The sequence below is a fragment of the Eurytemora carolleeae genome, unplaced genomic scaffold (genome assembly GCF_000591075.1).
Source record: "Eurytemora carolleeae unplaced genomic scaffold, Eaff_2.0 scaffold808, whole genome shotgun sequence".
Classification (NCBI taxonomy): Eukaryota; Metazoa; Arthropoda; class Copepoda; order Calanoida; family Temoridae; genus Eurytemora; species Eurytemora carolleeae.
The window spans coordinates 103752-127700 of NW_019396813.1; the positions used below are offsets into that span (position 1 = coordinate 103752).

The window sequence follows — 23949 nt, forward strand, 5'->3', positions numbered from 1 at the left end:
AACTTTCAACAGTGAAGCAAATAAATACTAAATATATTTAAATCGAGTTCAATCAGAACAAAATACGTTTTTAACACATTACAGAAGGAATTGGGCACATTTTTTAAATTACAGAAGGATTTCAGCACGTTTTAATCATTGATATAAACATATAGTGCCATTGTACAAGTACACATAATATACTAGGTTTCCAGGGCGCTTCAGGTTTATCTGGAACTTTTAATTTTTGCTCTTATATCGTGATTTTTTCGCTAAATCTAAATTATTCGATTATTATTATTATTTTCTCCATCCATATAAACCTTCTAAAACGAATAACAACCCTAAACAATGCATAAAAAAATAAACCATGCATATTATGTTTTGTGATTTACTAGATGTTGTAAAATGAATCAAAGATATGTGTTTACATTGCTGGCTAGTCTTGGTAACTTACTGTCCCTCTGTGGTAGGGACTCAATGAGGTATATTTATTTTAAAGGGACTCTGAGCGTAACTTAGACTGACCCTCCATGCAAAGATGTCAATGCCCGATTAAAACCTTTATCTGATCAAAAATGATGAAGATACAGTCGTTTTTCTGACTCGAACAGTGTTTATTTCCGTAAACTTTTCCCATTGCTTATTATAAGCAAGAAATGCTCAAGTCACTTTTATCGAAAAACCGCAAATGAAAATAATCAGTTTTAAGGAACAAATATCTACACAATTATCTATTAGCTATTAAGACGACTCATAAACACCATTTATTATAAGCATTCATTATTCGAAGCAGAAAATGGTCATTTCTAGCATTTCTACGGGTGGACATTCTAAAAGTTTTATTTTTCCCCCACTTTGTTTTGAATTAAGAGTATTCGTCCAAAATATATGATTTTAGGCTGACTGTATTATTGATGAGGCAAGAATATCTTAAATGTTCCAGTCCAGACAATTCTTCTCGTTCTTACCATTTACCAGACAACCATCCCTACCTCGCGTCAGACACCAATGCTTATCCCTACCTCGCCTCAGACACCAATCCCCATCCCTACCTCGCTTCAGACAATGAAAACAGAATAAATCTCACAGCAGTAAATGTTCAAGAAAACACAGTTTTCAATGTTAGGAAAAATATTTTTAAAAATAATTTAATTCAAAATACAAAAAAATATGAAACCATCAATCGACATCAAAGGAATTAATCACTTGCGGCAAACTCTAATTTTCTAATTCTTATATCCTTAAAACCTGGCGTTTTCAGATACAAGTTCTGCCATATCAAATAGATCATCAGGTTGCAAAGATATAGGTATTAGAAAATAAGAGTTTGAGGCAAGGAATCTGTATAAACATTTAAAATCTAAAGTCTTTAATTTATTTTTTTGACTAGTGATTTGGTAGGATGGGATGAAAAGAGTATTGTAAGACGATGTGGAACTATAGAATATTCAGAACTAGAAATTGCAGCAATTCGCAGGAAAACAAATATGCAAATATTCATTAAAGGAATTCAGGGGCGTATTCAGGAATTTGTTTAGGGGGGGCCTTAAATTTTTTATCTTTCCAGTGGGGGATCAGCACCCGTTGGGGCCTGAAAAAAAACCCTGAAATCAATAGATTTCACTGCCCCCCCCCCCCCCCCTGAAAGAAATTGTTGGAAGAAATGAGAAATCAAAATACTAAATAGTTTATTTAAACCCACAGAGGCCAGCCAGGGGTTCATACTAATCTCATCCAATACGATGCCAAATGTTGACTGATTGATATTAGGGGCAGAAATTAACCAAGGTGATGTAAACAATTTGAAGCATGATGTTAACAAGGAACTTTATACAGGAACGCCCAACTCAGATATACGCAAATTGTGTACTATACACTGTGGGAGGAATGTAAACAAACCCAGTGCCCCCACAGAAGTTGAAGGGAAAAGACTAATTAGCTCTGATGTGATATTACAGTCCAACAAAAAACAAGTTAATTTATCAAGTTAATTTATCAAGTTAGAGCGAATACATATGATTTTTGGCTTTCTGGTCAATATGGAAAATACAATAGCAATATATTTTTATTCCACCCCTTGGGCCCTTTACAAATGTCTGTTTATCATTTGTGTTATTGTTTACAATCTTTATTATTGATGTTACGCAAAAACTAGTTCTCCAGCAGTACAAAAACGTCACAGCAAAGTGTACGGAAACCCTATTGCCCCCTCATTGTTTTCAATTCTCCTTGATATTCAAGATACTAATGTAAGGAAAGTTAATTGCGGTTGTGTATACTCTGCGTACATATTGAAACCAGTTCTCTATGGGCGAAATTTGTAAACATGCATTATAGATGCATCAGTGTTCGTCTAGTATCCGATGAGGAGTAAAGCATTTAATTTTGATAATTCACATAACAGTTTCCTATGACCAGAATATTTCATAGATTATTTTTGTGAAAATGTATTCCATGTCAGGCTGTGGTATCCGTCTTGTGTTTACTTTTCCTCCCAAAGACAGTAAACTGCAGTACAATAAATGCGTACACCTCTGAAATAACTTTCCTTGCATTAGTACCCTGCTTATATTGATTACTGGTATTTACATCTTTCAACACCCCAAATGCAGTACATATATCTGAACTAGTAAATGTACACAAAATCTTACCAAAGTTCACAATGACACAGAAAGTGTACTTTCCTGGCCCTAAATGTTCTATTAACCCCAATCCCATTTGGGATCAGAAATGGAATTATATGGACCCAATCTAATCAACTAACTAACTTGTTTCTAAATCCCTCAAATAATGCATAATGAACCTTTTACTATTTAAAGCGAAATGTTCAACAGTAATTACTTTGATTAATTAATGCCTAATATTCATGCCTAATAATCATACCTAAAGTATTAAAAACTTCTATGGACAACATTATTGCTCGTTTGTGTAAAAATACGATTTATATTTTTTCTTTTGATTTAACTTCATAGAATGATTTTTCAATTAAACGACAATTTTATTCAATTTTAATTCTATAGCAATTAATACTTTTGATTGTACACACTGTTAGAAGAAGAAAAACAAAACCTACCGTTTGGTATCGAAATATCAATTTTATCAAGAGCCTTTTGAATTCCAAACAGAATGTTGTTGGGCCAAACGGGATACAGAAATTGTCGCACTGTAAACTCTGGTTAATTCATTTCAATTACCGGGCCGATTTTAAATCAGCTTCAGCAAGCTTTACAGTACATATACTTGCTTTATAAGGCAAAGCGGGACGGTAATCCAAATGAATAAAAGTGAAATTTTGTGCGATTTTACTTAGGAATATTGATGGAACTTCCATTAAAATAAATTGTACTACAGTTTCTGGGAGGAAATGTAAACACACACAGTGTTGCCAAGTTTGTTTACCTTTCTCCCAGAAACTGCAGTACATATTATTTTAGGAAAGTTATTGTTACACTCTTTGTAAATTAGAAGAATATTTTGAATATGGTTTATGTTTGTTATGAAAAATTTCTAATGATTACTAAAATAAAAGGTTATATATTTTTTCTATAGTGCATTCAATATTGGTGTCATGATAACGGGAGTTGGAGGAGCGTTTTGTGACGTTTTCAGGAATTAATAACATTTTGATTTCATAGAATTTTATATCTTTTTCATATGTTATTTTGTTTTCATTATAAACGCTTTTCTTGTAAATTTCCTGAACAAAGTTTGAGGCAAATCGGTCAAGGGGCATGATTTATGATGGGAGATACGAAAAGACGGAAAAACTTATATTACTTTTTATTTAGATATGCAGATATCATGGGATTAGCTCTGAGGGATTTATAATCAATAAAATATCTTTAAGGTCGTGCTAAGACTAACACGTTTAAAAATAAAAAAAAATTAAAAATTTTTTTAAAGGTTTTTAATAAGTTTTTTATTAATGATGATTTACAGTGGGAAAAAGATTATGACCGTAGTTGGAATTGTTCAAGGCAAGGAATATATTAAATCAGGAACTTAAGTCCTAGCTGTCCTGGCTGTCTTCTTAGATAACAATAAGTAAAAAAGAAATGTTACAGCATAAAGTATGAAATATATTTAAGAATGAGAAGAAACGATTTAAAAAATTTAGAAATAATTTATAATTCTAAAATATAATGTACTGCAATAACTTGGAGGAATATAAACAAAGCTTAGTCTGAGCTGTTTTGTGTTTGTTTACATTCCTCCCAGATACTGCAGTACACTTGTAAACACAGCTATGACCATGAGTGTTCCTGATATATTTCCTTGGATTAAGGAATCTGTAATATCTTAATACCAACCAGTGCCGCCATATGCCTTCCTATACTTCTCTTTAATCAGGTTTTTTATAACAATTAATTTTTAGCATTTTTTATAAAGTATCTGAAACTTGACATCAAATCGAATAGTATTGGCAAACTTATTTTCTAATTTTTTGTAAACTCTTTGTGACATAATACTCTTCAGTTTTATAAATTTATGGAATCTAATAAAGATTTTAACAACTAAATTGTTATCATTTTATAACATTCCGGGAAAATTCATAAAATGAATGTCAAAAATATTTCTTGTGAATAAAACAATCGATCAAATGTCACACTTTTTTGTCAGCTTTTCCACTCTTGAACTTGAACTTCGGACTGTTTTATCATTCTTGATGAAATAACTAGATTTGCGTATTTTTGACAAGAATATTTACAGATTTTATTTTATTACATTTTACATGTTTTCAGTTAATCTTTTAACAGAATGAAAATTTTATTAAAAATTAAATCTGAAAGATTGAAGTATTTTCAGATTTATGAATCAATGCTACATAGATCAATGGCGATTTTATGCTCGTCAATTAATTCCCATATTTATTGGGACACCCTGAATAGTATGTACCCGTATTTATTTGGACAACCTGTAATTGATGCCCATATTTATTGGGACCCCTTGTTTATTATTTCCATATTTGTTTCGAACACCCTGTCCCATAATTATTGGAAACCCCTGTAGCTTCTTCCCTTATTTATTTGGACACCCTTTAATAAATTCCTATAATTAAACTCCCAAATTTATTGGGACTGCAACCTGTAGTTCATTCCCTAATTATTTCCCATATTTTTAGTTCCTATATCAATCGGGACACCCTCAAACTAATTCTCTTATTTATTAGGACACCCTGTAGTTAATCTTAGCATTTATTAGAATACCATGTAGTTAATTCCCATATTTATTTGACCATCCTGTAGTTTGTATCTGGTTTGGCTGGTGGGTTTGTCTGTGCATGTTTAACCTCGATGTTGGCAAGATGGGAACCAAGGTAATATTTTTAAGTTTCCAAGTTTAAGTTTCCGCATCAATTTGGATCCGTAGAGGCCATACGAAACCTTTTCTCAAGCTGCTGTAGAGATAAAAAAACTTTAAATTTAAGGGCGGAACCAAACTTAATCGAATCAAGACTCAATTTAACATGTATGGTACACAAAGCTAGGTGTATCATGCTGATAAAAGTTTACCGAACGATTAATCCGGATCAATTCCATAATAATAATCGATCAGAGCTGAAAACCTAAGAATGGGATATCCTTAATCCCGATCGCTTAATCAATCTGGAGATTAATAACAAGAGGAGAACAAGCATTATTTAATCTCGAGATTAAGAAAAAGTGTGGATCAAGCATTAATCCGATATCCACCATTTAAAAGTTCCCAGCTCTGTACCCTTTTTTTTAGCATTTTCACCTAGCTCTGTTAAACATTTCACTGTAGACTCCGGTTCATTTCAAGTACCAGCCAGATCTTTAACAGCTGGAGCAAGCTGTACAGTACACAAACAGACTACATAAGGCGAAACGGGACGGTACGCCAAATGAGCCAGTCCCTTCTAGGAAGATTCTTTACTGACCTATGCACTATGGACCGGAGTATAGATTTATTTAAGTGTTGCGTTGACATCTCTTTTTTGACAGCTTCAGGAAAAGTTCCGCAAGGCCATTACGGATCCAAATCGATCTGGAAAAATGGAAACTCCAGTTCTCACAAAAGACAAGTGTAGAAAACTGCCCTTGGTCTAAATATAAAAATATGTTGAACAAAATATAGGAATTTCTTAGAAAATTTTTACTTCATTTTGTGTTCTTGTGATCGAGATTTCTTACGAACAAATAAGATATTTTTATACTTCAGAGACAGAAACAAAAAGTTACATAAAGACCAGTAACCAAAATTTCTAGTGACTCTAAATTTTAAAAGTACATATCCGATTATAACGGTACCCTAATCTGATTAAGGATGAATGATAGACTCTTATGTGATTAGTAGTTATTTAAAATCAATCGTGGATGGTTTCTTTTATAAAAAGTGACTTCCAAATTTCATTAAAATTGTCAAAATCCAGCACTTTATTCAGGGTGCCCTTGTGAATTGAACATATTGGGTCGCTTGAAATTAGGTCTAAAATCCTGTATTTTTGATTAGCTGTGAAAGAGGATTGTTATCAACAATAATATACACTGCTAGCCCTGGTTGCTTAGTGATGACGTCATTACTTACCGGAATTACAAGCCAGATAACAAATTGGAGGTAGATATACAGGATACAGATTGGAGGTAGATATACAGGATACAGATTGGAGGTAGATATACAGGACATAGATTGGAGGTATATAAACAGGACATAGATTGGACGTATATATACAGGACATAGATTGTAGGTATATATACAGGACATAGATTGGAGGTATATATACAGGACATAGATTGGAGGTATATATACAGGACATAGATTGGAGGTAGATATACAGGACATAGATTGTAGGTAGATATACAGGATACAGATTGGAGGTAGATATACAGGATACAGATTGGAGGTATATATACAGGACATAGATTAGAGGTATGTATACAATCATAGATTGGAGGTATATACAGGACCTAGATTGGAGGTATTTATACAGGACATAGATTGGAGGTAGATATACAGGATACAGATTGTAGGTATATAGACAGGACACAGATTGGAGGTATATATACAGGACATAGATTGGAGGTAGATATACAGGACATAGATTGAAGGTATATACAGGACACAGATTGGAGGTAGATATAGAGGATACAGATTGGAGGTAGATATAGAGGATACAGATTGGAGGTATATATACAGGACATACATTGGAGGTAAGTACACAGGATACAGATTGGAGGTAGGTATACAGTATACAGATTGGAGGTAGTTGTACAGGATACAGATTAGAGGTATATACAGGACACAGATTGGAGGTATATATACGGGACAAAGATTGGAGGTAGATGTACAGGATACAGATTGAATTAGGTATACAGGATACAGATTGGAGGTAAGTTTACAGAATTGAGGATATACATTGAAGAAGGTTTTACAGGATACAGATTGGAGGTAGGTATACAGGATACAGATTGGAGTTATGTAAACAGTATTAAGGATACAGATTGGAGGTAGGTATACAGGATACAGATTGGAGGTAGGTATACAGTATAGAGGATACAGATTGGAGATAGGTATACAGGATACAGATTGAAGGTATGTAGATAGTATTGAGGATAAAAATTGGAGGAGGCTGTACAGAATACAGAAATTAGAGGTAGGTATACAGGATACAGATTGAAGGTGGGTTTACAGGATTGAAGGAGAGGGTACAGGATACAGATTGGATGTAGGTGTATAGGATACAGATTGAAGGTAGGATACAGTTTGAGCTGTAGGGTTAAAGGTTTGGGTACACAATACAAATTGAAGGTATTGAAACAGATAACAGTTTGAAGAAGGGAAACAGAACACAGATCAGATATTTCATTTGTATTCCAGTTTAAAGGTAAATGATTGTTCCTAACATATAACTTTTTATTTTTATGATAATATTATTATTATTATTATGATTATTATTATTATTATTGTTATTGTTATTATTATTAATATCAAAATTATAATTATTGTTATTATTATTATTATTATTATTATTATTACTATTAATATCATTATTATTATAATTATTGTTATTATTATTATTATTATTATTATTATTACTATTAATATCATTATTATGTTGTAGTTGTTGTTGTAATTTTGTTGTTGTTGTTATTGTTATTGTTATTGTTATTGTTATTGTCATTGTCATTGTTATTGTTATTGGTATTGTTATTGTTATTGTTATTGTTATTGTTATTGTTATTGTTACTGTTATTGTAAAAATAATTATGATCATTTTCTTTATGAAGAAGTCAGTATTATGGATTTGGTGTGATACAGTTGGCCTGGTTAGTTCCTTGGTGGTTCTTGGTTCATGATTCTCCGGATATACATCCTAGGTTTAGTATTTTAGAACAATCCCTATAATACATCCTAGGTTTAGTATTTTAGAACAGTCCCTTTAATACATCCTAGGTTTAGTATTTTAGAACAGTCCCTTTATTACATCACAGGTTTAGTATTTTAGAACAGTCTCTTTAATACATCCTAGGTTTAGTATTTTAGAACAGTCCCTTTAATACATCCCAGGTTTAGTATTTTAGAACAGTCTCTTTAATACATCCTAGGTTTAGTATTTTATAACAGTCCCTTTAATACATCCTAGGTTTAGTATTTTAGAACAGTCCCTTTAATACATCCAAGGTTTAATATTTTAGAACAATTCCTTTAATACATCCTAGGTTTAGTATTTTAGAACTGTCCCTTTAATACATCCTTTGATATATACCATATCACATGTATATGAGATTGGCATAATTATGACACAGTTTTATATCAATTTCTAGAGACAGGAACATCAGATAGAACTAAAAGTGGTCGTGATGAACTCCTAACATTTTAGGCTTCAGCATTTAAACCTTTCATTTTACCTAATGCTTAGAATTACCCTTATAATACCCTTAAGGCTAATTAAGGCTATTTAATCACTTTGCATAATTAAAGGGACCGTTCACTTATTTGGGTAATGTAAGGTAAACTAAATAGCCTACTAGCTATTTATTAGTATTAGTCTAACTTTTCAACGACAAGTTGACGGAGAAAAATCCGATCTTTCATTCAGAATTCCAGCGCAAAGGTACGTTTGCACCATTTGATGCATTTTGTCATAGGCATGGATTTTTAAGGATTTTAAAATATAAAATCTTTTTTTTAGAATAAATGAGAAAGAAAAACGGCTTTTGTTGGATCATACAGATATCGCTGTTTCCAGACCAAGCATCTCACAGATACCTCTACTTAGGTAGGTAGGTAGGTATGTAGGTAGGTGGGTGGGTGTGTAGGTGTGTAAGTAGGTAGGTAGGTAGGTAGGTAGGTAGGTAGGTAGGTAGGTAGGTAGGTAGGTAGGTAGGTAGGTAGGTAGGTAGTTACGTAGGTAGGTAGGTAGGTAGGTAGGTGGGAAGGGAGGTTTGTAGTAACATAGGCAGATAGCGGTTAAGGTATTATAGATAATTGAAAAACAGAAAAAATTCCCATTCGGTTAAAGTATCAATAAAATTTAAAAATGTTGGACTCAAAAAATTTTTCTGCATATTTATATTATCATTATAGTTTCTTAAAGCCTTTTGGTTACTCCTTTCATTTGCTTCAAACACTTTTATGACAATTTTCTGCATTTCTGCAGCATTATTTTACCAAATTTTTGCAAAATCATAACAAGATTTTAAAATATTCCATCTGGGTCATCTTTTTTCAAGCATTTCAGAAGCGAAAACGACCTATCAAGGCCTATAACCACATACTAAAAATTAAATGAGATTTTTTTGTCTTCAATTCTTTTCGATATGTTGAGCACTGGATTAGTATTTTTTCTATCGATTTATATTTGAAATCCTATAAAGTCCTCCTGTCCTCCTGTCTGGGGACAAATAGCTGCTAATATGGGAAATATATTGATTTATATCTAGGATCCTATTGAGTCCTCTTGTTTGGGGACAAATAGCTGCTAATATGGGAAATATATTGGTTTATATCTAGGATTCTATTGAGTCCTCCTGTCTGGGGACAAATAGCTGCTAATATGGGAAACATCTGGGTGAAATCCTTCTACGAACTGCTCCCTCAGTACCTGGAGGAGTTGGGAGTAAAGATGATGTTTAATGGTTTTGTATCAGCTCTACCCCCTTTAGGTAGATATAGTGGGACCCCCGTATTCATGGAAGCTTCAGGAGTTTAGGCTGCTTAAAGGAACTGTAAAGGAATAATCAAATGGGGTATAGGCTGAAACCTAAGCATTTTAAGGAGTTGATCGAGACCCAAGAGACCTGTCTCGAGAAATTGATATAAAGCTGTGTCAAAATTATACCCAAACTCACATGTGTGAGATTTGTTATGAGAAACTAAATTTTAAACAGATCATATTGAGCAAATACCCGACCAATCTGAAAACAACAATATCCCAGAGGAGAAAGAAAAACTCAGGTTTTCTCCTTTTATAGTTTGAATTTAATAATTTTTCCTTTTTTAATATATAATTGATAATATAATTAATACGTCTGTATCACGTGATCAGAACTTCAATCAATGGCGGTGCAGTATCATGGTCATGTGTCTCCGTCCAATACCAAATCTCACATGTATCAGGTTTTGGTATAACTTTGACACAGTTTTATAACAATTTCTCGAGACAGGAACATAAGATGAATCAAATAGAACTCTTAAAGGTCCCGATCAATTCCTAAAATGCTCAGGTTTCAGCCCATACCCAGCCCATTCAGTGTTTCGTTACAGACCCTTTAACGTATACTTTAACTTATACTTTAATGTATACTTTAACGTATACTTTATCTTATACTTTAATGTATACTTTAACGTATACTTTACTGTATACTTTACCGTATACTTTAACTTATACTTTAACGTATACTTTAACGTATACTTTACCGTATACTTTAACATATACTTTAACATATACTTTAACGTATACTTTACCGTATACTTTAATGTATACTTTACCGTATACTTTAACGTATACTTTAACATATACTTTAACGTATTCTTTAACGTATACTTTTTGTACCTAGTGTATTTAGTATATTTATGTCAACCAAGTCTCCTTACAGTACATTTAGTATATTTATGTCAATCAAGTCTCCTTACAGTGTATTTTGTATATTTATGTCAATCAAGTCTTCTGACAGTGCATTTTGTATATTTATGTCAATCAAGTCTCCTTACAGTGTATTTTGTATATTTATGTCAATCAAGTCTTCTGACAGTGCATTTAGTATATTTATGTCAATCAAGTCTCCTTACAGTGTATTTTGTATATTTATGTCAATCAAGTCTTCTGACAGTGCATTTTGTAAAGTTTTTAATTCTTAATATCCTGTTCCTAATTGTGTAGGAAGTGTAATAATGGGTCTACTAGCCTCCAGATTGTTTAATTGGGCAAATTCAACACATATTTCATTATCTTTAGCTAGGTGAAGTACACTGTACAATTCACACTGCCCCGGAAGCGATTTTGACTTCGTTGTTTCAACCATTTGTCTAATTAGCATATTTACGCGATTGAAACCGGCATGAGTCAGAAAATACAATCAAATCAAAATTCCGCTGGACCATCTAAATTTCAAATAAAAACAAAACAGTGAAGCGATCGGAATTAGTTAATTTGAAAAATAGAAATATTAAGAATTTCTGATCTTATAATGAGTAGATAAAAAAATTGTTTTTCACGCTTTTTTTTGATTCAGTGAAATGGAAACCAACAGAAATGTAAAGTGGATAAATAGCTTGATATTTGTTATCGTGCTAAAATATCATGGATTTTTATGAGGTCAAAAACCCAGCATTGAAAGAAGAAATTTGTATCAATCATTTTTTTCTTTTCCTTCAAAGCTGTAAAATAGGGTTTCAAAAACACAATATAAACAAAAAAAAGACTTAAGTTGTTTTTATTTTGATTATTAGTAGCTGCTTCCTCAAAGTTTCCCTAATTCAGATCCAGTGCTATTTTGGCCGTAATAGCCAATGGGCCCGATCAAATATTTTGATAAAGCGTTTCATTTATCTTTTAGAATAAAGTATAGAGTTGGTCGTTAAAACTTTTTCAAAATCGCTTCCGGGGCAGTGTGAATTTATCAATTACTTTTTTTTCTAAAAATGCTTTTTTTCAAACTGACACTATTTATGACATTTGCGTCGGTAATTAATGTTTCCCTTTTAAAGGGACCGTACACCTCTGCAGTGAACCTCCAACCATGAAACAGTGTCAAGAAAACTGAAAAGTTTTCCTTCAGCTCTTTATAATAACTAGGCTATTATAGGCCCTTCATGTCCAACTTCTATTTCAACTTTTAATAGCTGCACTCAATCTTTAGCATTTTTCTTCAATAAAACAAAAACAATTTTTTTCCGATTTACAAATTTTTTTCCGTGGAATTCTGAATTCTTCAAAATTCATAATTTAAAAATAAATACCGACAAGGAATATATCTAATCAATATTTTTCGTGGGTTTAAACCAGGGAGTAAGGAATTTAAGGATATACAACTGACGCGGTTCGCCCTACCAGGCTAACATATAATTATATAGGTTGTCCCAAAAAACATGGGAACAAAGTGACGAATTCGATATCGTCTTTGTTATGAATTAGCATTGTAATACCTAATTTCAAACCCATAATATTATTATGTCTGCTAGAGTTTATTTTATGAAAAGGGTAGAAGACTGTAAAGATGTGTCTATAATGTCTCCGCAAGATGAGCAGTGAAGACGGACAAGTTTACTCTGTTTGTATACCGTAATTTTCTTGTTTTACTTAGTACAACCGTATGCAGTCAAAACATAAACAAACAAAATGTGAACATAGCAGACGAAACTCTTACAGATTACAGCTTTCTCAGTAGGTATCAATATCCTAAATCAAAGAATTATTTAAAAAGAAGATATCGAATTTGTCACTGAATTCCCATGTTTATTGGGACACCCTGTTCATGCTTTGCAGACGGTACTTAATTTAAATTTCGAAATATTTGTCTGATGTACCGCGTATACAATAACCTATTCTGAATATTTCTTATACAAATGTAGTACCCGTCTGCAAAGCATGCACAATCATATGGTAGGGCGAAGGTAATTTTTAGTTAGAAAAATATATCTCCGTCACCGTGTCACGCTTGATCAAAGTTGTAAATTGACATTTCTAAACATGCAGTTATACTACATGGTGTCCCAATAAACATGGGACAGGGACAAATTCGATATCGTTTTTTTAAATAATTCTTTGATTTAGTATACCTACTGAGAAAGCTGTAATCTGTAAGAGTTTTGTCTGCTATGTTCACATTTTGTTTGTTTATGTTTTGACTGCATACGGCTGTACTTCCCATGTTTTTTGGGACAACCTGTACAATCCTTTCAACAGTAAAGCAACAATTTTCGATCTTTAAGTTTTTTAACCCATGAAGTACAAAATTAAAAAAAGTTAAAAGTAAATCTTTGAAGTTTGTCGATATATTTCGATAAAAGGTTGTGACTCACCAAGGTTTTATTATCAGGGGAAAGTACAATAAAAATATTTCCAATACAATATTCATACATTGAATTCCTTACTACAGTTAAGTTCAAAAAAAGACATCGGAAGCATTTATAAAATGTTGAATTCTTAACTTTCTGAAAATGGAATGCTGCAGATATTTAGTTTTTTTACGTAAATGATTATTTGGAGCTCTTTAAAACTGTTCCCGCTTATTCATGGTTTTTTTCATTTTTTGCAATTATTTTTATCCACGTATAATAGAATAAAACCCTTTGAACAATTGGGAAGACGACATTTCATAAGTTCTTTCGATGGCTCTATTTCTCTGTGGTAAACTGTGTATGTAAACACTAGAACAACATGTTTCTTAAGTTTTGGGAGGGTGTCCATTGTCCAAACATGGGAATTAAGAGAAAAAAATTAAATCGTCAATCACACACGACACGGCTTTAATTCCTGAGTTGAAATTTGAAAACCTTAAAATAATATTTCCCTTGTTCTGGGATTTTCAAATGTGTTCTGATTGTTTTAAACTATCAAACTGATGGTAAAGAGACTGACCGTCGTAATTCTTGCTGAACCTCCATTAGAGGGTTATGTCGGATCCACAACGGTACCATTTAAACCTTTATTTGATCAATAATGTGGAAGATAGCGTTATTTTGCTTAAAGCGGGTTTAATTCTGATGATTCATTTAATGTTTCTGAAACAAGAAATGCGGTATTTGATCTTAAGAGATATGACCGCGCGACGTTGTTTTAATTCATAATCTTTTTTATTTTTTATTTATTCAAATAATTGAGCTGAATATACAATAGAATTAATTTACAACCTTTATAATATGTAGATATTGATTATATATTTCTTATTATTATTAATTTTCTGATATTTTTAGGAAAATATCTTCAAGTATTTGTTTGTTTGGATTTTCTGTGCTAACCGCCTCAATACCCTTGCTGGGACCTGAACCACCAACTTTTATCATCTTTGTAACTACAGCTGCATACTTTCTAACAGGTTAATTCTCTTTTTATATCTTGTTTCTAGTAAACAAATCTTATTATGGACTCAGGTAAATGGATTGTTAAGGACTAAAGATGGCAAAAGAAAAATCGACTAATTATGCACGACGTCACAAGTGTCAAATGTAAGAAGAAAGACGACATTTTGTCCAACTAGTTGATAATGATATGATTTTTGAAGTAAACAAAGAACACACGAAATTGCACATATTTCGCTAAAAGATAAGCACTTAAGTCTAAAATTATCACTTTTATTCATATCTAATCTTGTCAGACACAGAAATTGAGAAGGTGTACTGAGACTGTATAACGCATTCTTTTTTACCATCGATATTGTGCTTGACAATCTATTTGGGCGGAGGTTTATTGAAGTACCTTTCATAATCTTTATATAAATTTGGCTTGTCTGTCTGTTTGTCTGTCTGTCCGTTTGTATCCAATAAACGTCAAAACGGCTGAACCGATCGGGCCCAAATTTTTTGTGGGACATCTAGGGACCCCAGGGAAGGTTTATGAATGATCAAAATTTCAAATATTTGTCTCCCATCAAAATTCGATCTTCATTAAATTTTTTAAAATTTTGAAAATCCACTAAATTTTTTGTGAAAATCCGCGAATTATTTTTGTTTTGTTTTACGATGTACACAAAGATAACATGTTCACAATTAATTTAGGCTAGTACACGTATACTTCAACATATATATGTCATAGAATATATGCCATTTAACTTGAAATATTGAATAATAATATCTTAAATTGGCCCGATCAACGGTACCCTTTTATCCCGACCTTGAGCAGAAATGAGGAAGATATTCTTGCTTTTTATTTAAAAATTAGTATTTACGCTAAAATTTACTATTTTTCCCTTGAAAAAACCTTTCAATCGTGTTAATAAATCTTACTCTAGGATTCCATCTGGTCGGAGCTATGAACAATGCAATCGATTTATCTCCGAACTATGTTGGAACTATACTAGGGATCAACAGTTTCTTCATGTATCTTACTTCGTAAGTATACATTTATATGGAAACTGATCTTTGGAATATCCGAACAAATTATTTTCAAGTTTTTATAAAATCAATTAAAAAAACAACTCACCAAATAACTCACAGGTTTTCCCCCCTTCCAATTTTAACTATTTTACGCTAAACTTTGTTTAATCTATCCTGCAGCCCGGCAGAAAATAATTCGGCCTGAGCTGAAAACTTTAGGATATGGTGGATATCAAGATTAATGTTAAAACTCCTGGTTTTACCAAACCCAAGATTATTTTTAAACGCATTCGATATCCAAGAAAGAAGTTAAAAATTTAACCAATCAGCCAGAGGCGCAACTAGGGGGGATTGAAAACCCAGTTTTGATTTCTGGTGTTGATGATGTCGTATTAAGACTAACGTTCAAAATGACAGTAGTCCTAAAATGTTTTTTAATAATTTCGTAATAACATGATTAAATTTATATTTGTTTAAATGCTCTAAAAGCCGGCTTGTGAACAGCTGACTTTAATTCAATCGGATATTAGTCCAATCGATATATAGTATTGGTATCTGCAATTGTTATCAAACGTAACTTTTATACAGTAGAAATATCCAAAAATAGGATTATAAGAAGAAAATCAAAAGTGTGTACTTGGATAATCAGATTAAGCGATTGTGATTTAGGATATCTCATTCTAAAGTTTTCAGCCCTGTTTCTTGTAAGTTGTTCTTGTACAAAATGATTTGCATTAATTCCATTCTATATTTTCAGTCTTAAATTCCCAAAATCTTGTATGGCGCCATTTTGTTCTTTTACAATTATCAAATCTTTTTTAGATTTCTATTTATTAAATTAAACTAAATAATTCGACTCCCTTTGCCATTTTATGCAAAAGAGGTATAAGAAATTATTGAAGCTTATTTCAGTTGTCAGTAGATAGATACAAAGAGAATAGAATATATGTTAGAGTGGAATTTACTAGAAAAAAGTGTAAAACGGCCATTTTGTTGTACTGTTTCCATACTGCAGTTGTACTTCACATATTTGTGCTATAAAACCTTTTGGGCCTGGAACATCAAGAAAACTAAAATTAATTTTAAAAGAAACCCAAATTATGAAATAGACTGGTTTCATAATTGACCAATGATCATTTCACATTGGCTCTATGCCTTTCACTTTACAAACGATGATTTTCCGTTGTTACTATAAATCAAATGATGTTTTTTATTCACCTAATTCATTATAAAGTTTATATTACAGCTTTAAATAATTCGAAATTGAAATGGATAGTTTAAGGAACATGCAGTATTAATGTACTCTACTGCATATAATTTGTGAACATTTACATGATAAATTTACTGAAAAACATTCTATTAATGAACTTGTTATTTTATTAAGAACAACTGTATCATATTCTAAAGTGATCGCACTTCAAGTTCTTGACGAATCTCAGGTCTAGTAAACATTTTAATTTTAGCCTTTTTTTAGAGAAAAATAATTAAATCTTGACATTTTAAAACTTATTTTTGAGGGTGATCATTTTTCAATAAACCTTCGTTATGGAATCGGAAAAGTTGAGTAAAATCAACCCTTTTGTCATGGTTTTCCTTCTTTTTCAAATAAACAACAAAGTTTTTTGTGAGGTTCCATACGAATCATGTTTAATGTTAAACATTATTTAAAATTACAATTTTTACTTTGGGTGATCATATATGATTTAATTAGTCATAAGGTCTAATAAATGTTTAGTGAAACCCACCTTATTTATTCTGTCCTGTATAATTGCAACCTACTTAAATATAATGTTTAGTGAAACCCACCTTATTTATTCTGTCCTGTATAATTGCAACCTCTTTAAATATAATGTTTAGTGAAACCTACCTTATTTTCTCTGTCCTGTATAATTGCAACCTCCTCAAATATAATGTTTAGTGAAACCCACCTTATTTATTCTGTCCTGTATAATTGCAACCTCCTTAAATATAATGCTTAGTGAAACCCACCTTATTTATTCTGTCCTTTATAATTGCAACCTCTTTGAATATAATGTTTAGGTGTGGCCAGCCTTATTCATACTCTCCTATATGATTGCAACCTTTTTAAATATAATGTTTAGTGAAACCCACCTTATTTATTCTGTCCTGTATAATTGAAACCTCCTTAAATATAATGTTTAGTGAAACCCACCTTATTTTTTCTGTCATGTATAATTGCAACCTCTTTAAAGATAATGTTTAGTGAAAACCACCTTATTTATTCTGTACTGTATAATTGCAACCTCCTCAAATATAATGTTTAGTGAAACCCACCTTATTTTCTCTGTCCTGTATAATTGAAACCTCCTTAGATATAATATTTAGTGAAACCCACCTTATTTATTCTGTCCTGTATAATTGCAACCTCCTTAAATATAATGTTTAGTGAAACCCACCTTATTTATTCTGTCCTGTATAATTGCAACCTCTTTAAATATAATGTTTAGTGAAACCCACCTTATTTATTCTGTACTGTATAATTGCAACCTCTTTGAATATAATGCTTAGTGAAACCCACCTTATTTATTCTGTACTGTATAATTGCAACCTCCTTAAATATAATGTTTAGTGAAACCCACCTGATTTATTCTATCCTGTATAATTGCAACCTCTTTAAATATAATGTTTAGGTGTGGCCAGCCTTATTCATACTCTCCTGTATAATAGCAACCTCCTCAAACATTGTTTTTTTACTTCTTGGTTCTTCGGAACTTCAGGTTTGAAATATAGACTTGAAAAGTAAATGGCCTAGACTGGACTAAATAATTACACATATTTGTACACAAACTATATTTACAAGTTAAACACATACACACGATAAATTGGAAAAGATGAGTTAAAGCTGAACAGATATTCTAGCTCTACACAACATCCGCCTCCAACAGATATTCTAGCTCTACACAACATCCGCCTCCAACAGATATTCTAGCTCTACACAACATCCGCCTCCAACAGATATTCTAGTTCTACACAACATCCGCCTCCAACGGCGAATGTCTTTTGCATTGAACAAGGCTCTCTTCGTCATTTTATTGTCGAGACTGCCGGTCATCAGGCTTATCCAGGCAAAATCCTCCTATTCCACGTTGCAAGTAGAAAAACGTTGACCTTGGTAAGGTTTTAATAAGCCACGCTTAGACCATAGCGTGGCTTGGATTTATCACACTGCACAGTCGGAGCGTGACTTGTGGCTTGGCTTTATCTTCAACGGATACTTGCTTAAAACTAGAACATGCGGCAGTTGAAAACCGACCTACTGCTAACATGAACTATGGCTATATACAAATTAGCTGCTATGCTCACAACGGAACTACTTGCAATTCGAGTTCAGCTATGGGCCTGTATTATAAATGCAGGGATTGTGTCAACGGAACTACTTGCAGTCCAAGCTAACGTGGTTCTGAAACCATGTTGGTTCACAGTAAATTGAATATTTTAAAATGTGGTCTGCTTAAAAAAAATATAGTATAAGATCAAAATCTTAAAAAATTCTAAATAATTCAACTTTTATATCTCCTTGCTTTGCTTCCATAGGTATTACTAAAAATCTTTAACTAAAGACAATTTCAAGGTCCAATAATCTTATCATTTAATGATTGGGAAAAGACAGTAAGAAATTAAAAATTGCAGGGAACCATAAATGTGAGGAATAACACATTTTGAATTTTGTAAACATTCTTCTCTGAAGTCTCATCCTTTCTGGGTAACCCTGTAGATTCATTTACTATCGAAATACAAAGATAATTTGTAGGTTGTAACTTAATTATCATGTTTACTAGTACACCCTGTGTAGATTTTCAAGATATGTTAGATTTTAATTGTGCTAACGCCTAAAAATTTCTTTCAAATTTTTTTTCGAAGAATCCAAGTAAATAGATGTTTACAGACAAGACACAATTTTCGGAATTAGAGTTTCTAAACATTCATTTATTATCAATCTTGGCTAATTTTCTATCTTTTCTGTAGTTGTTAAAACTGTAAAATTTTTCTAAAATTATTCTCAGTTAAACTCTTTAATTCTAGGATTGGAACATGACGGCTGAACCTGTTAAAACTGTTGAGGATTTAAACGCAAACATTTCTGAAATAATTACAGAAAAGAGTTCAACGCCGAACTACGGATCCGCAAACCAATATTTAATAGATTAAACTTTTCAAATATTTGACTGACGACTGTACACAGGTTGACCAGGGGCGTATACAGGATTGAATCTAAGGGGGGGGGGGAGATTGTGCGAAGCGTAGAATTTTTTACCCCACCTTAAAAAATGTTAACGCCCTCCCCCCCATTTTGGGTCCAAGACAGAAATGTACTGGCGGATTTAAGATGGAAATATCAATTTCTTTTTTTTCAGTTTCTAGATTGGAAATCAAATTACGGGGGGATATGCCCCATCCTAGTGGCACTACCCCCCCCCTCATCCCCTGTATACGCCTTTCAAGTTGACAGTTGCTGAAGTACAAAAATAAACAATCTAAAAAAAATATCTGAACATTGTAACAAAGTTAGAACTTTGCCAATGAAATATTTATTTTAATTTTTGTCGTGCAATAATGAACTTTTAAAAAATGATTTTATGATATTTATATTTTGTCACATATCTGAATCATTTGGCCAATTTTCAGGTCTTCATTAGTGGATTTTTTAAATAAGAAAATTATTTCATTATACCCAAAAAACCCAAACAAACAAACAGCCACACAGGTTAAACAAACAGACAATTAAAATTGTATGGTTATTTTAACAGTTATTAGTTCACTAAAAAATAAATGTCCCCAGAACAAAGAGTTTTATCTGTTTTAATGCATTCTATAAAAAGAAATTAAGTTTCTTAACAAAAAAGTCGATTTTTAAACCTTGATGATAGATATATTTAAGGAAGATAATGTCTAGCAAATTAATTGAAATATTGGAAAATTGAATGTGATACAAATTTGAAATGTAATAATTGTAATAATGTTTATCTAGTTGTAGAATAGTTTTAAATAACTTTAATCAGTAATAAAAATTATGTTTAATGTTTATAAATATACATAAAAATCTTAATCAGCAATACTACCTGAGGCTTTTCGTTGTGAGGAATGGGGGGGGGGGGGGGGCTTTATGGGGAATTTATTATTAATAATAAACAAGAACTTCGTTTCCGTCTGAGTCTATCTGAGAGAAATTTTGGAACCTTATAAAGTCTAATTCTGACTTATTTGCAGTAATTTAATGACATTTTTTAAGTTTATACGCAGCTTACAATCATAGTTATAGAGGGTGCTGATTGGAACTTACTGGATTAATAATTGAGGGTAAAAAATTATATCACGTTAAGAGGTACAGGGTGTCCCACGAAATATGACAGTTGGTGAATAGTTTTTAAGGTCTTCTTTCATGATTTGTTAAGTTCTTTGATTTTATAGAAAATTGATTTCAAAGTAAAAAATATTTGAGTAAAAGAGTTTGTTAACGAAATAAACTGAAATATAAAATATGGAAGAAGACATTCAAAACCATTCACCAACTGCCATGTTTCGTGGGACACCCTGTAATTAAATGTCGGTAATGTTACTTCAGTCCTACTCGTCCTACAGTACTTCCATCCTACCCTTACTAAGACGGTTTTACAGAGTGTTTCAAGACTTCATACATAAGGAATTTAGACGATTTACAATCTTCTTTTTAAGCTTTAAAGTAAAAATAAATTTGTATTTTAACCGTAATAATAACACCAATGTCAGATTTCTAAATGGTTTAAAATTGTATTTAACTCGTTTTATAAAACACCAGTTAAGGACTTTTTACAAAGTTAACCAAGGGTTTAGACGTGTTTTTTTAATAGAGAAATAACCAATTTAAAATCTAACTGATTTAAACCGTGCTAATCATCTTTAAAGCGAGTTATTTTCGGTTATTAACGTTTCTTCGCGTTTAAATTTAAACTAACAGCATTTTTGACCGGTTTTTTTTGCAGTTAAAAGCAATTTATAATCTGTTCTTACTTGTTCTTTTCCCTTGCTTCAACAATTTTCAAGACAAACAGTTCGGCAATGTTATGAAGATTTAATGGAAACATTAAAGATGCTGTAATAACGCCAAGTTACAAAAGAAATCAATATTATCTGTAATTGTGTTAAATATTTAGATTTGTAAAATTACTTTTATGAATTATAGTTATAATTTAATAAATTATTTCATAAAGTTACAACATTTTTTAAACTCTATGGTTTCTATGAGCTGTTGCTTGAAGTTACAGTGAGTGTGAGACCCTTAAAACTGTGGAACATTAAGACGGTTTATGGATTTAAGTAATGATTTAAAATATTCCAATGAGCATAAACAACAGCAATTATGCAGAGTATACACTAATGCAGACCCGTTCCACTTAATTAATTGATTTTCATGCTACTGTTAAAACTATTTGCTTGAAAACAACATTAAATATGCTTAAGGTTGCTTAAATTTTGTCTTCCCATTCCACATTTTTATGTGTCTTACTGTATTTAAATATTGAAAATGTAATGCAGTAGGATTGCTCTCTCAAGGTTAAGATAAAGATCAGAATATGAGCTTACACATAGTTCTGAGTAAAATATTTAGCTTTGGGATATTAAGTGATGTGTAAATTGGATAAAAATAGGGTTCTAAGACTACATTAAAATGTTTAAGTGGCATTATTTTGACATCATTAAAATATTATCATATTATGTGACATTATTTGAATTCATTGAAATCAGGGGCGTACGATGGGGGGGGGGCCGCTCCCCCCGCCCCCCTCTACGCGTGCCCCCTCTGAGAGGCTGAGGGGGGCACCCATGGGGGAGGCTCTTTTAATATTACATCTGCTTGCATTTCCCTTCCTCAGGTCAGGCACAGGGGTGTACCTAGGGGGGTAGTAGTCCTCTTGCCCCCCCCTGGGAGTTCCAAAAATAAAAATTAAAAGGAAACTACGTTTAGAAAGTAACACCTGACAATGACAAAGACTAAGGATTTGTCTATATTCACTGTTAATTCAAGGAGAGAAAACTTTTAGCCTTCTAAAGAGAATACTTCTTTACACAAGATGTACTATGACGGAGAGCAGACTTAACGATCTTGCACTTATAGCTTTACACCCTATATAAGACTGTCTGAGCTCTCTACTGAAAAAAATCATTGAAATGTTTGTGCAAGCAAATTCCAGAAAATTGTAGCTTAAAAGAGTTGGTGAATATGTAGATAGAGTAAATTCTATCTAAAAATTTCAGAAGAAATTTCGTTTATTAGTAAAAATATAATTTTCAATGATGCTGTGATTATTGATTTAGTTAGCTGTGATGGAGTTAAGTGATAAATCTATAAAGTCAAAAAGTTAGTTTTTCAAGCAAAGGAATGATTTTTAGACTCTAAGGTTAGTAGCATCCAAAAATGTAGTCTTTTTATGGTGAACAAAACAAGTCCAGGTGGGAGGGGGGCAAAAAAAATTTTTAAAAAGTATTATTATTTTTTCAAAAAAGGGGTTTTTAAGGGGGGGGCACAATGTTGCCAAGGGGGGGACCAAACTTTTTTTTTTGCCCCCCCCCCTAAATAAAAGCCCTCGTACGCCCCTGATTGAGATGTTAGGTATTCTTAATAGGATCTCATTTAGGAATATATAGTGACATCAAATAATGTCATTATGATGACTAAAACATTCAAAATGACAGCAAACAAGCATAAAATTGACATAATTTAAGGATATTTGACATAAATCTGACGCTATAAAATGACGTCCTAGTGACAAAAAAGGGAGGTTCGTTTTTACGTATTTTTGTGATGTCAAAATGACATAAACTCCATAAAAAGATGTCAATTTGATGTTAATTAAATATCAGTTGTCTTGCTGGGTAGTTCATCTGACCTACAATTTCACGGCATCCGACCTACAAAATGTCTGCTTCCAACATACAGTTAGTGTGCATCCGACCTACAGTAGATCGGGTACACTTTTTTCAATTGAGTGTGTATCCGACATATATGCAGTTCATCGGACCAACAGCAGAGAAGCTACTGAAAAACCACATGCGGTTAGGTCCGAAGTATCGTAGAATGGATGTAACGTTGGGCGAATGTAATACAATCTAAATGTAAAGGGAGGGAAATGGGAATGGGGGGGGAGTCAAAGTTAACAACATGTGAAAAAAATGTAGTTATATTTTCTATCTATGGGGGCAAACAAACCTTTGCCCCCCCCTAAATTTTTTTGTATATGGTAATTGAAAGTTATTTTTTGAACTCATTTAATTTCTTTCCTCAACTAACTATTCTTTTAAGTATAAAAATACCCAAATTTTTAGTGTCCGACGTTTTTCAGAGGGGATTGAATGTCGTCTTACAAATAGAATTTCAGAGAGGGAAAGTTAGGAAGTGTTTGTTTCGTACAATATTATTGATGGAGTCAAGGAAGGGGCGAAGCTGAATAAAATTAAAATGAAGAGGAAAAG

General features: G+C 32.3%; 1 protein-coding gene across 10 annotated transcripts; it reads left to right on the plus strand.

The window, feature by feature from the left end:
* Positions 1-356: 356 nt before the first annotated feature.
* On the plus strand, positions 357-20287 carry LOC111708948 (sialin). 10 transcript variants are annotated; one of them, XM_023482463.1, is made up of 18 exons: positions 357-464; positions 881-1108; positions 1373-1459; positions 3532-3591; positions 3922-3959; positions 4268-4332; positions 5229-5299; positions 6457-6561; positions 8232-8321; positions 9137-9223; positions 9958-10109; positions 11327-11405; positions 14362-14483; positions 15396-15495; positions 16865-16919; positions 18132-18218; positions 19525-19693; positions 19945-20287. In XM_023482463.1, the coding sequence occupies exons 1-17, from the start codon at positions 388-390 to the stop codon at positions 19648-19650; spliced, it is 1629 nt and encodes a 542-aa protein (XP_023338231.1). In that variant the 5' UTR covers positions 357-387; the 3' UTR covers positions 19651-19693; positions 19945-20287. The 10 variants fall into 10 exon arrangements, with proteins under 10 accessions (XP_023338231.1, XP_023338230.1, XP_023338232.1 ...); XM_023482462.1 differs by having other exon boundaries at positions 19525-19684; XM_023482464.1 differs by having other exon boundaries at positions 19525-19684; positions 19952-20287.
* Positions 20288-23949: the final 3662 nt, after the last annotated feature.

Coding starts and splice junctions, on each gene's coding strand:
- LOC111708948 (XM_023482461.1), top strand. CDS start 388: ATGAATCAAAGATATGTGTTTACATTGCTGGCTAGTCTTGGTAACTTA. Junction 1,109..1,372: donor AACACAGTTTTCAATGTTAG/GAAAAATATTTT, acceptor TTTTTTGACTAG/TGATTTGGTAGGATGGGATG. Junction 3,592..3,921: donor GCGTTTTGTGACGTTTTCAG/GAATTAATAACA, acceptor GATGATTTACAG/TGGGAAAAAGATTATGACCG.